General features: G+C 38.7%; 2 protein-coding genes across 5 annotated transcripts in view; one reads left to right on the forward strand and one right to left on the reverse strand.

Moving 5' to 3' along the window:
- Window positions 1–3,408, reverse strand: part of LOC103358403 (putative ubiquitin carboxyl-terminal hydrolase 50) — an 8,136-nt gene extending 4,728 nt beyond the window's left edge. Inside the window, exons 1-5 of the mRNA XM_008283365.1 lie at window positions 3,332–3,408; window positions 1,970–2,100; window positions 1,664–1,760; window positions 444–559; window positions 281–351 (exon numbers count right to left, since the gene is read on the reverse strand). Of these exons, the coding sequence (XP_008281587.1) occupies window positions 281–351; window positions 444–559; window positions 1,664–1,760; window positions 1,970–2,027 (342 nt within the window). The 5' untranslated portion in view covers window positions 2,028–2,100; window positions 3,332–3,408. The remainder of the gene's footprint in view (window positions 1–280; window positions 352–443; window positions 560–1,663; window positions 1,761–1,969; window positions 2,101–3,331) is intronic.
- LOC103358402 (uncharacterized) lies at window positions 3,404–7,833 on the forward strand. Of its 4 annotated transcripts, none has more exons than XR_520253.1 (6): window positions 3,404–3,583; window positions 5,482–5,581; window positions 5,771–5,862; window positions 6,331–6,501; window positions 6,618–7,621; window positions 7,743–7,833. XR_520253.1 is itself a non-coding variant. In XM_008283363.1 (6 exons), the coding sequence occupies exons 2-5, from the start codon at window positions 5,485–5,487 to the stop codon at window positions 7,071–7,073; spliced, it is 816 nt and encodes a 271-aa protein (XP_008281585.1). In that variant the 5' UTR covers window positions 3,404–3,583; window positions 5,482–5,484; the 3' UTR covers window positions 7,074–7,106; window positions 7,166–7,831. The 4 variants fall into 4 exon arrangements, 3 of the variants coding, with proteins under 3 accessions (XP_008281585.1, XP_008281586.1, XP_008281583.1); XM_008283363.1 differs by having other exon boundaries at window positions 6,618–7,106; window positions 7,166–7,831; XM_008283364.1 differs by having other exon boundaries at window positions 6,618–7,103; window positions 7,163–7,831.
- Window positions 7,834–11,462: the final 3,629 nt, after the last annotated feature.

Consider the following 11,462-nt stretch of genomic DNA (forward strand, 5'->3'; position numbering starts at 1 on the left):
AGAGAGAAAGAGAGAAAGAAAGAGAGAGAGAAAGAGAGAAAGAAAGAGAGAGAGAAAGAGAGAAAGAGAGAGAGAAAGAGAGAAAGAGAGACAGACAGACAGACAGACAGAAAGAGAGACAGACAGACAGAAAGAGAGACAGAAAGAGAGACAGACAGACAGAAAGAGAGACAGAAAGAGAGACAGACAGACAGACAGACAGACAGACAGAAAGAAAGAAAGAAAGAAAGAAAGAAAGAAAATCAGGCCCAAGAAAGAAAGAAAGAAAATCAGTCCCTACCTTGGAAGCCTCTGGACTGGTCAAACACAAGATCTTCTCAAAATACTCAGCAACATCCCGTTGCTCGTATACTGAAAGCAGGAATGAGTTGAAACATCTTGATGGTGCCAGGCTTAAGAATCTGCAGGATTGTAACATACAAGTGTCTCAAATCAAAACCTACCGTCTGTGATGCCCAGTTTTTTTGTAAGCTTATGCGTTTTGGCCATCCTTTTCTCCAAACTCCCAAATAGCTCTCTTAGATATCGGTCAATGGTTGCTGGATCTTTACTGCAGGATCTGTGGGCACAATAACACGCCGTGTGAGTATAAACCTGCAGCCGATGAAGCCAAGTCAGCTTATTTAATATGATTTAAAAAAAAAAAAACACTCTGCAAATGTGAACTGCACCAATTTCCTACCCTCTTCTCAATCCTTAGTTCTCACTCAGTTTTTAGCTGAATATTTTGTGAATTTCTGCTGATCTAGCAGCTGTTTGTCTTAGCTGAGCCCAAAACAGAGCAGAACCACAAGCATTAGAAAGGACTCTGCATCAACCACCAGACTAAAAGACGGTTGCTTTGCCAGAACCGTTGGTACACTGAACTCCAACAAGGTGTGAATGTGCATTCATTTATTCTTGTGCAAAAATTTTCATGCAAACTTTTGCAATAACTGCATTTAGTTCTTGTATAATAATTATACTGCAATAAGCAACATTCACACTGGTGGACAATAACACAACCTTTAGCGTTAGATTTGAAAAAGATTTAATTAGTTACTATTTGTCTGGATGTTTTTATAAAGCACCAATCAGGAGCAGCGTTCCTGATTACACTCTATTCTGCACAATACACCGACTATAAAGGCTTTCTACTCTACTCTGTTCTTAAAGTTGAAGTGTGGGACTTTTACAGCTAAACAAATGGTACAAGTTACATTCACGCCAGGCCTCAAAAAGCCAAGTTAATCTCTCTTTACTTTGCAGTAAACCTGACTTTTAAAACTAGTGTCTGTAGTGACATTTCTGCACTGGTAGGTGAAGAGCATCTCTGCACCATAGCAACAGAGACGGAGCACGTTAAAGGAACTCGGAGTACTGCAGAAAATCCTATTAAGCATCCTGAATAAAAAGACTCAAAAGTTCTACACTGCAGGTTTATATCAGCAGAAGTGTAAAACATTTCGCTGTTTTACTGGAGGTTATGTGCCGGGTTATTTCTTGAATGTGGGAGTAGCTTCCAGGAGCGTCCATGCTCACTAGCTGCAGGCTGAAACAGTACAATCACTTCCCAAACTCTAACTATTCTACTAACATACTGCAAAGAGCTTCACAAACAACTCCTTTGATTTTTTATATCTCAAAATATAAAGACAAGTCAAACAAAGCTGACGTTTCAAACCTTTTCACAGCCTCCCGGAAGTCTTCAGTCATGAAAAGCACCTGGAGGACGCAGTTCAGGTAGCATGTCAGGCCTGGACTGATCAGACCATGGTAGTCTAAAGACACAACAGTGACACGAGACACATAACTTTAGAACATTATCACGTCACTCAGACATGTAGGAGTCACATGACTTCAGGGTCGGTCTGTCACTTCAGATGGAATTCAGGAAATATGTTGCTGAAAACAGAATAAATTCTCAACAACTCAGCCAAGATATTTTACAGAACGTAGTCTCTTAGTGGTTTTGCTTCATGTCACTTACCTGAAATGGAAAAGTCCTCCAGTCTCTTTCTGAACGTTTCTACAACATAACGATTCATGCTGATGTCCTTCTCGTGACAGTGATGTCATCTTTACATTTGAACATCCTTTTTCCAGGTGCATGGATTCACCCTGTGTAGAAGTCAAGCAACAGCAAGCACAAGTAAAGAATAAACAGAATTGTCTAGAAAGCATGTACAGAAATATGACGTTGAAGGCCACAATTTGGCAGTTTGATGTGTCAACTATTTTACTTCCACTGCTTATAACGAGGACAGATACAGAACAATACAGGACAACATCAAAAGTTAACAACAGTCAGAGGGGAGTGCTACAGGATTATGCTGCAGAAACGACCACACTTCAAGTTACATTTCAGATTTAACACAGGCCTGCAAAACATGATCAGAACTACTGTTAAAGTTAGCTCCACATCCACCAGATTCAACAATGGAATGCTGCTTAGCCATCCGCGTACCAGAGGATAATAAAATGAATGACAGAGGAGGGAGGGACTGCATAGATCTGCATATTCCAGATGAGGCCAAAGGTATAGAGTCACATCTAAGTCATTTTTAAGCCAGGAAGGGATTATTTTGCTATTGCTAAGTATTTAATTTGTGCTTTAAGCAGCCCATGAGCAGACCTCACTTAGGAGCAGAGATGGGACATACTAACAGCAATTAAATACCTTATATCTGTGCCAGAGAGGAAAAATCTTAACTCCAACAATCTCAGAGGTAGGATCTTATATCTGTGGCACAAGAGGCTGAAAAAGACTCAGATGAGTGAAACCTAAAAGAAAAATCTGGGTTCTTTTCGTTAAAGTGTTTCCTCCACCACTGCTTCAGCATCTGCATCAAGTAAACCTGTTTCTTTATTTTATTTACAGCTCTTCCAGTGAAATAATATATGCATATTACTTTATTTATACTCTCATATTACTTTTAAATACAAAAGTACTTCTTTTACTGTGCTTCATTTGCATCCAGCTGTTAAATTTCTAAGAGGAGGGATCAAAAAAGTCTATCCTCTGTTAATTTTCAAAATCTATGCAGAAGGTTGATTTCTAACCTAAATGGCAACACAACAGCTCAAAACTTGACGGATTTACAGCAATAACAAACAGCTGATTTCTCATTTTGTCTGAACACAATGAGGCAGCAGTGTTTGGGGTGTCATGGAAACCTCTGCAGCCTCTCCTCGTCTCCCCGCCGCCTCCAAATGCGGTTTTGTTAAAGATAGTTGCAGCAATACGATAATAAACAATAAAGTGCCACACTGTAAGTCTTAAGCTGCGATAAGGCACATGAGGACTTCTTGTATGTAGTAAAATGGGAGGGTAAAACACGAGAACACTCACCGTGCTGCCCGTCTGGTTTGAAGCGCTGCACAGTTTCACTTTCGATTTTGAAGAATGAGGAAATGCGCAGACTGAAGGAGTGAACGCGCAGACAAAGACAAACAGCAGGAACTAGACGCAGCCCCGTGAGAGGTCTCTCAAAAGTAAGATTTGATGCAAAAATATTTCCTCCACTGCTGAGTTCAGGTGATCTGGTTTAGATTGAACACAAGGATAAAACTACAGAGACTGGAGGTGTGCCACTGAACAGAGGTAAGAGAACATTTATTCATTTAAATCCACTCTTCCTGCTTTTAAACTAAATCTACTATTAAGTTACTGCACACATCCGGTGGTTGGAACAAATACAAAAATGATGATTTTTCCTGCCTTATTTATATATTTTTTAATCATTCTACAAATATACCAGGTGTTAAACTGAACTTTGTAATAATATTCACATAAATTATATGTTGTTTACTTGTGTAGCAGCTGGAAGTTCCCTGAATGAGTCAGTGTTACTGGTGTTCATGAAAATCAGCTGATGACGGCCATGATATTTGTTTACCCACAGTCTATCTCAGGTCAGAGGTTTTGAAACCCCTCTTAATTAATCAGTTTATTCTTAATACAGTCAATTCAGAGAACTTTCACTCAATTCCACAACTGAGAGTGTAGGAAGTTCAGTTTCAAATCAATAAATATCGTCATTTTCTCTTCTTAGTCTGCACTTTGTCACTCATAATGATAAAGTAAAAGTAAGCTTTAAAATCTTTTAATTTATTTAAAAAATTTAAAATGACACCTCTCATTTTTGATAGATAGATAGATAGATAGATAGATAGATAGATAGATAGATAGATAGATAGATAGATAGATAGATAGATAGATATCGTACTTTTCTGAACAAAATCACTGAGCAGAAGCACAACTTACAAAGCTTAATAACGAATATTATCAATAAAAATCTGTGAAAAATTAACAGCTGGAGAGCATAAAAACAGAGATCACGATACAAAGATCGCTAAAAAAAGACAGACGGGAAACAAAACAGGTCATAAAACACAGCTGTGTATCACACAACCACGAATGCTTTTTCGTTTCATCATCACTCAGAGCGCTTTGCTCCAGGAAGCACTCAGAGCTTTAGATATGGTTTATAGCCTCACCACAGTTTTATTCTGGGCTGCAAAGAGCTCACTGGACTCCATCACTCAGTGTGAATTGTATAACTTGATATGCACAGATGTGAACTTTTTCTGATCAAAGCAAGTGGCCAAAGGTGTCAGCTACCTCAGGATGGGCGAAGCACAGCTGACCACAGTGTGGAGTCACAGCAAAGAGTGTGATTCGTTTTGTAAATGAGAAATTATTGATTCTTACTGGCTGCTTAGTAGTGGTTGATTCGAGAATAATGACATCTTCATATATTTAAAATAAAACACAGTTAAGAATCCAAAAAAATGAAAGGATGTGAATACTTTCAGAAGCTACTGTGTTATTAGATTTAATGTGACACACACATAAGTTCACTTAGAAATCAGAACAATAAGCACATTTAACCTGAAACTTGTCTTAGATTTATCTTGGGTTTTATTTTTAACACATCTTCCTTGTCAAAATGATGCCGTGATAGTTGTCTGTACATCCTTCTATATGTTGTAACCAGATACAGCAACAGCTTTTATGCTTGTTATTAGTTCTATTTTCACATTGCACCTTTTTACACTTATCTAATACTCCATTTTATAGTAAATAACAATTTTTGCACCTTTTTTTGTAACTACCAGCATTTTGGCACCCTGTTTCTATTTTTTTGACCACCAACATATTAGTTTTACATTCTTCTGTATATCTATCTATCTATCTATCTATCTATCTATGTATGTAATGTGACATATTTTAATAATGGAAGTTTGTCAAAATGTTACACAACAAAACACAAAGCTCCCTGTAACCCACAGACTGACTATACTTCCTGTTTACATCACTTGAAGCCACCAAATTACAAGAACTGTTTCAAGGCTTAAGACAACCGAATGCCCCAAATCCACCGAATACAAACAACAAAAATGGGAGTTACAGAAAAATACTATGAACTATTTTCAGAATAAAGTGTTCATGTAAATCTTGTTTTTCAGTTTTCATAGTGCCAGATTTGTCCTCCACAGAAAATGAGCATTCGGGGACTCCCAGAGGTGGAGAAGGGATATGACCCACAAGACACCACCCTCAAGTTTGTCACCAGAGGGGACGACTTGGATCCACTTTGTAAGATTAGTTTTCTTCAGTAGTTGAGCCAGAAACATTAGTTTTAGTTGTTGTTTTTTTTCCTCCCCTTGTAAGTTGTCTCTTTATATTTTCATGAGCTGCTGATTACTGTTTGAATTCAGTGTTACCAGTTCCTCAGAGTTGTATGAATTGCATATTACCATGTTGTGTTGTTTTTGTCCACCTCAGCCTTAAATGACTCCCTCAGAGCAGAGATGTCCTGCGGCCACGCTGTCACGCCTGAATCCCTCACGCTGTGGTGTCGCAGCCAGCTGGATGGGGTAAAACAAATGCAGTTTCTGTACCAACACCACGGAATCAAAGTCACCTGATCAAATTGAGAAGGCGGGATGAGATGCTCTTTACACAGAGAGGCTAATTGATGAGATACAGGTGAAACCAATGAGGGCAGGACAGACAATCAAAGAGGGAAAACACACAAAGGGAGGAAGCACAAGCACCTGAGACGCACAAAGTAGCTCAATGAAAAGGGACCTGAAATGTACACTGACAAAGAGAGGGACATAGACGATGAAACACAAGACCAGAATGAGATGAGAATGAGAAACCAAAACCAGGACAGAAGTAAAAAGAGATATCAGAAAAGTTGGAGAACAGAAGCATAAACTTGCAACAAACAGAAATACTCACATGAAGTAAAAGCTCTGAGGTACCTCAGATTCTACTTAAATAAAAACTCCCATGATTGCTCCCTGTAGTTCTAAAGTGATTATTGTTTGTGCTTTAAGGGGGAAAACACATTCAGATGCCCCGCACTGGTAGAGGGGACCAGACAGTGCAACAAGGTTTGGTCGTACCAAGAGGTGCGCCGACTGGCTGATCTGTCTGTTGAGGAAATGCAGCACTTTGAAGGCAGCATGGCCAGCATGGCTGCTGCTAGATACTGCGAGTTCCAGACAGTAAGTGGTCCAGTGCTTTACATGCTGACTTTTCAGGGATTTACTCTGATTTAATCATTAAAACCAAATCAAGTGGACGGATCTTTATTTTTTTCCTTCACTGTTGTCCACATCAGTGCCCACAGTGCAAAACAAACGTGGAGAGGAAGGACCTTTCCAACCTGTGTGTGAAGTGCATCATATGCACAGCTGATCAGGGGAAAACCTACCACTTCTGCTGGCAGTGTCACAGGCCGTGGAAGGGGTCAGCTCGTCGATCTGACCGCTGCGACAACGATGGCTGCATCAACAGGGACCTGCAACTAATGCAGACATGCAAGTCCATCGATCTGCCGGCGGTGGCGGACGTCACCAGCTGCCCCTCCATCCGACTCTGTCCTACATGTGGCATGAAGGTGGAACACAGCCAACAATACTGCAAAAATGTTAGATGTCCTCGATGCCACGTGGAGTTCTGCTTTGTTTGCCTTAAACTAAAGCGGGAATGCTCCAAGACCAGTACACCCTTCAGAATCTGCCCAAGTGGCGTGGCTCCGAGACAGACTGCTATCCCTGTATGGCGGAGAAAGTGAAGGCAATGCAGTGTCTTGTCTTAACTCAACAAGAGATATTTGACAGAAATATTAAAAAACACGACATAGAAACAATGCATTTATTTTGAAAGGTATCTATATTATACTATCCTGTAACAGTTTAACAACTATTGATCAAAACAACATGTTTGTGGCATAACTCAGCTCTGCAAGATCATTTAAAGTAGGTTTTTATTTGTGGTTTCTCTGCCTCCTTGTGGCTGAGCTTTAAATTACACATGATGAGTCTGTTAGGTATTACTCTGAATCTCCATTACTATCCATTAAAGTACTTATATTTTGTACATACAAAATGGAACCTGTTTGTTGAAAATATTAAATAAATTAACTTCCAGAATCTTTTGAGAAGCTTTATCATTCCACAATTTATGGAGAATTAAAGCACAGATATGTTTGCGTTGTGTAATTTATTTTAAATCAGTGTGACAAAACCTACCTGGAAAATGTAATTTAAACACAATGTGAGAAAGAAATCTGTTGTAAACATGGTAATATGTCTGAATGCTAATTTTGATTTACATTTTAAGTTCACAACCTGTCCAGGGTGTCCCCTGCCTTCACCCTGAGTCAGCTGGGATAGACTCCAGCCCCCCCATGACCCTAGTGAGGATTAAGCGGTGTGTAGATAATGGATGGATGGATTTTAAGTTCACCCAGACAAGGCAGGTGTGTATCTGTATTTTCAACATCAGAAACAATCATTAAGATCCAATAAAAGAAAACACCGTTTAAAGCTGTATGACTGATTTTGTCCCTTGATCACTGACATTATTGTCCCATTGTTTAACACAAAGCAAATAAATCAATTTAAAAGACAAAGTTCATTTATAACATTAACAACTGCTGTCTACAAAACACAGCTTCATACATACATGTACACATTTTCATTATCAGTTTCAATAGAATATTTTTGATAATATCACAAGCTGTTTTTTTTTAATCCAGTAGAGTTTGAGCATAAGCATCCTTCCTCTCTGTCATTTCTCCAAGTAGCTAATTTTTGTGCAGTCTAGTAAAATGTCAAATGTTTTGTCAGTGACTGAGGCTAACCCCAACCCCATTCCAACAAAAGACATAAAGGAGACTGCTTTAAATAGAAAAATACACCCAGGAAGGTATTCAAAATCAATTTCAGTTTATGCTGCATGAGATTTTTAATGAGAGCCGAGGAGAAGGGAGGCAGCTAAAGGGGTTTTGGTTTTAAAGAAACTGTCAGGCAGCCAACAGGTGAAGCCTTCTGAAATTAGTCAACACATTAGTCACAAATTAGTCTTCCAACAAAATTAAACCACATTTCTTTTTGGGTTTTTTTTTTTTTGGTCTTCACTTGTAGGCATGAAGAACATATGGCACAGTTCTGAGTTTTTAAAGGTGACTAAAAGTAAGATAAATATAAAACACTTGTTTGACTTAATATCATAAACTGTTTTCTAAATGACATTCTGATATTTTGTTTAGATGTAATTAACTGCATCTAATAAGGTAACTTTTTTTTTTTTTGCTTGTTTAAGCCATCGGGTGCCTTTTATGTCTTCAGTTGTAGGTTATGTGTTTGCAGTCGATGTCTATTGGTATAGGCTATGCTTGTGTGGGTTTGCAATATATACTGTGTATTAACTATTTTTTTTCGGTCTTTCATTATTTTTGTCCTACTTTTAGATTTTCTAGACAGAAATAAATCAATTTATAGATGTGTCAAACTGTTTTAAACTGATTTTTAATTCATTTGTTGTAAATTAATGCATACTTGTTTCTTCTTCTCTTTTTTTGTAATCTTACCTCACTGTTCTGTTGCTCTTTTGAGCTCCATAAAGTCTTTGTTTATTCTCTGTCACGGTTTATTTGATTGTCTTGTTTTAATCCATCGTGCTATTTTCCTGCTACACTGTTTGTTTGTTCTCATTGTGTGGAATAGCAATGAAACAGGTAACCAACTCACATTATTGGTTTGCATCATCTGCCTGTTTGTCACATTAAAGCAATAGTTCAAGTCAATACTGCACATTTTTGTCAGCCTCTGATGCCAGTTTTCCTACAGATCACCGTGATCCTCTGCAGCAACACGATGAATTCTGACCTTGCAGGAGCGACATTTTCTGTAAAATGCCATCAGTGCAACCAAAATACAGACAGCAGCAGTGAAGCAGAGCGCTGTGGCTACAGTGGACTCTGTTGGTGGTCTGACAGGAGACCAGGTCGCATTCTGGACTGAACTGTCACTGGGGCTGCTGAGCAAAAAACAAAAAAAGCTATCAATAGTTGCATTAGTAGGAAGTTAGTATCAACCAATGTGGTGGTTGGTGAAGTCATACTTGCCTCACATTAGAAGCAGATGGAGGAGTGATATCCAGGTAGAGACATAACCTTCTGTCAGGGCAGAACACTAAACCTTCATATCCTTTTGTCTGGGGGTTCAAAACAGAAATGATAATATTACAACAGGTCAAATAAGTACAGAGCTGTTTGGTGCTGCATTATTAAACATCACCAGCAGGATATAATTGTCCTTTCCGTGACAGCTCAAACAGTGTTTAGGTTATCCTCATATAGTCATCCTCTATGGGCGGCACCCTTGTTTGCTGCTCGGTACAAAACTACAAGATTAAACCTTGCAAAAGGGCACGAAAAGGTGCATGATGAATGTTGGGAGAACATTCTTTGGTGAGATCAGATCAAAATGTATGTGGGTTGATGGGGTTTTGGTGTGAACCTGATCAGGACTACCACAGTGAATTCATAGTCCTGACAGTGAAGCACAGAGGTGGGAGGGTAGTAACATGATGCTGCATGAGTGGAAAAGGTGTTGGGACATGACATTTAAAGATGACACCATGAATGCATGCAGATAAAACAAAAACACTGGCTGATAAGATGACTTCCAGTCTGCCAAACCTTGATAGAAGAGGACATGATGTAAGATGTCCTCCAGTCCAAGTGGGAGTGAGTATATGTACATTCTTATTTCTAACACTTATGTGCTAGTCAGGCCTATATTGTGTACACATCATGGCTGCAAGTACTTTAATGAACTGCGTATGGTCATGGAAGATTTCTGAGGCCAACAATTACCTATATTGATATGAGATTTTTATTTTTACAAAGTCATATTGCAATTTAATGTTTACACAATGATAATATTCAGTCAATTACTGTAAATCACAGGAACAATAATAGAAGAAAATCATTCTAAATATTTTACCGTTTTAGATCAGCATCTAGGTAAAAAAAAAAAAAAACACACTTTAAAGAAAGTGGTTAGTATGTACAAAACCTCTCAACAGCCTCACTCAACATTGTTGTTACCTGAATGGTGGCCCCTGCTGGACAGTCCACCCATCCAGAGCCAGACACCTGGACTTGGTACCTGTTCAGTCCAGTACACCTGTGTCTGTAACACCGACCCTCCACAGAGCTGCTCAACCCAGCAGACTGACTCTGATTCTAAAAGGAGACATTGGAAAAGGCATGTTAAACAAAAGAAACAGAAAAAAAACACAGGAGGCAAACTTTCACAAACACACCTGTCTGATGAGGCTGGAAAAGAAGCATCGGCTGTCAGAGCCAAAAATCTCCCCTCTGCAGTCTTCTTCAGCCGCTGATCCTGTGTTTTCTTCTTTCCAACATTCACTCTGAAAGACAAGAGGAGGGGAAATAGAGACAATGTGGTACAACAGCTATAAAATACACAACCTGTCGAGTTATTTGGGTCATGAACTTCATTGTCTGCCTAAACTCGGCTCGGCATTGACGACCACAGAGGACGCTGGTCAACTTCACTCATTTCCATCTTTTATTTCATTTTTTCAGAAAGGAAACAGGCTGAGTGGTCAATAGTTGATAACCTTAAAATAAAAAAAAAAACACAAACCCATTTTAATTAATTAATTAATCTATCAACAACCATTTAACATCCCAACATAACATAACTCAAATTAGCAATTACAATTTAGTCCTTTGAATATAGTTGAAACTGACTCAACCTACCAGTGGCGTCTCTGTGGTCATCAGCACAATGAAGAACAAAGGAAACACACCTGCCCAGGACCCACTAATGAAGCCTTCTTCTCTTCTTCAGCCCTGAGCTGACACACCTACTCACTCAAAAATGGCAGCACTGCCCTCTTGCTGCTAGTAAAAAAAATGGAACTATAGGTGAAAAATTAAATAAACAAATAAATACATATGCACACAGCATAACCTAATTCATAACTTAACACAACCTCTAATGCAGATCCCAGAAATTAAACAAGGCCAGATGTGAATGGTAAAAAAAATACATTTTGAGAATTTTGAAATTATAGAAAATGAAAAAAATGAAAAAATTAGGAGAAATATATAGTTTCATTAATAATGAGATGATGTTTTGTA

Source organism: Stegastes partitus, unplaced genomic scaffold, assembly GCF_000690725.1.
Source record: "Stegastes partitus isolate 25-593 unplaced genomic scaffold, Stegastes_partitus-1.0.2 Scaffold308, whole genome shotgun sequence".
NCBI lineage: Eukaryota > Metazoa > Chordata > Actinopteri > Pomacentridae > Stegastes > Stegastes partitus.

Coding starts and splice junctions, on each gene's coding strand:
- LOC103358402 (XM_008283361.1), top strand. CDS start 5,485: ATGAGCATTCGGGGACTCCCAGAGGTGGAGAAGGGATATGACCCACAA. Junction 5,582..5,770: donor GGACGACTTGGATCCACTTT/GTAAGATTAGTT, acceptor TGTCCACCTCAG/CCTTAAATGACTCCCTCAGA. Junction 5,863..6,330: donor GTCGCAGCCAGCTGGATGGG/GTAAAACAAATG, acceptor TTGTGCTTTAAG/GGGGAAAACACATTCAGATG.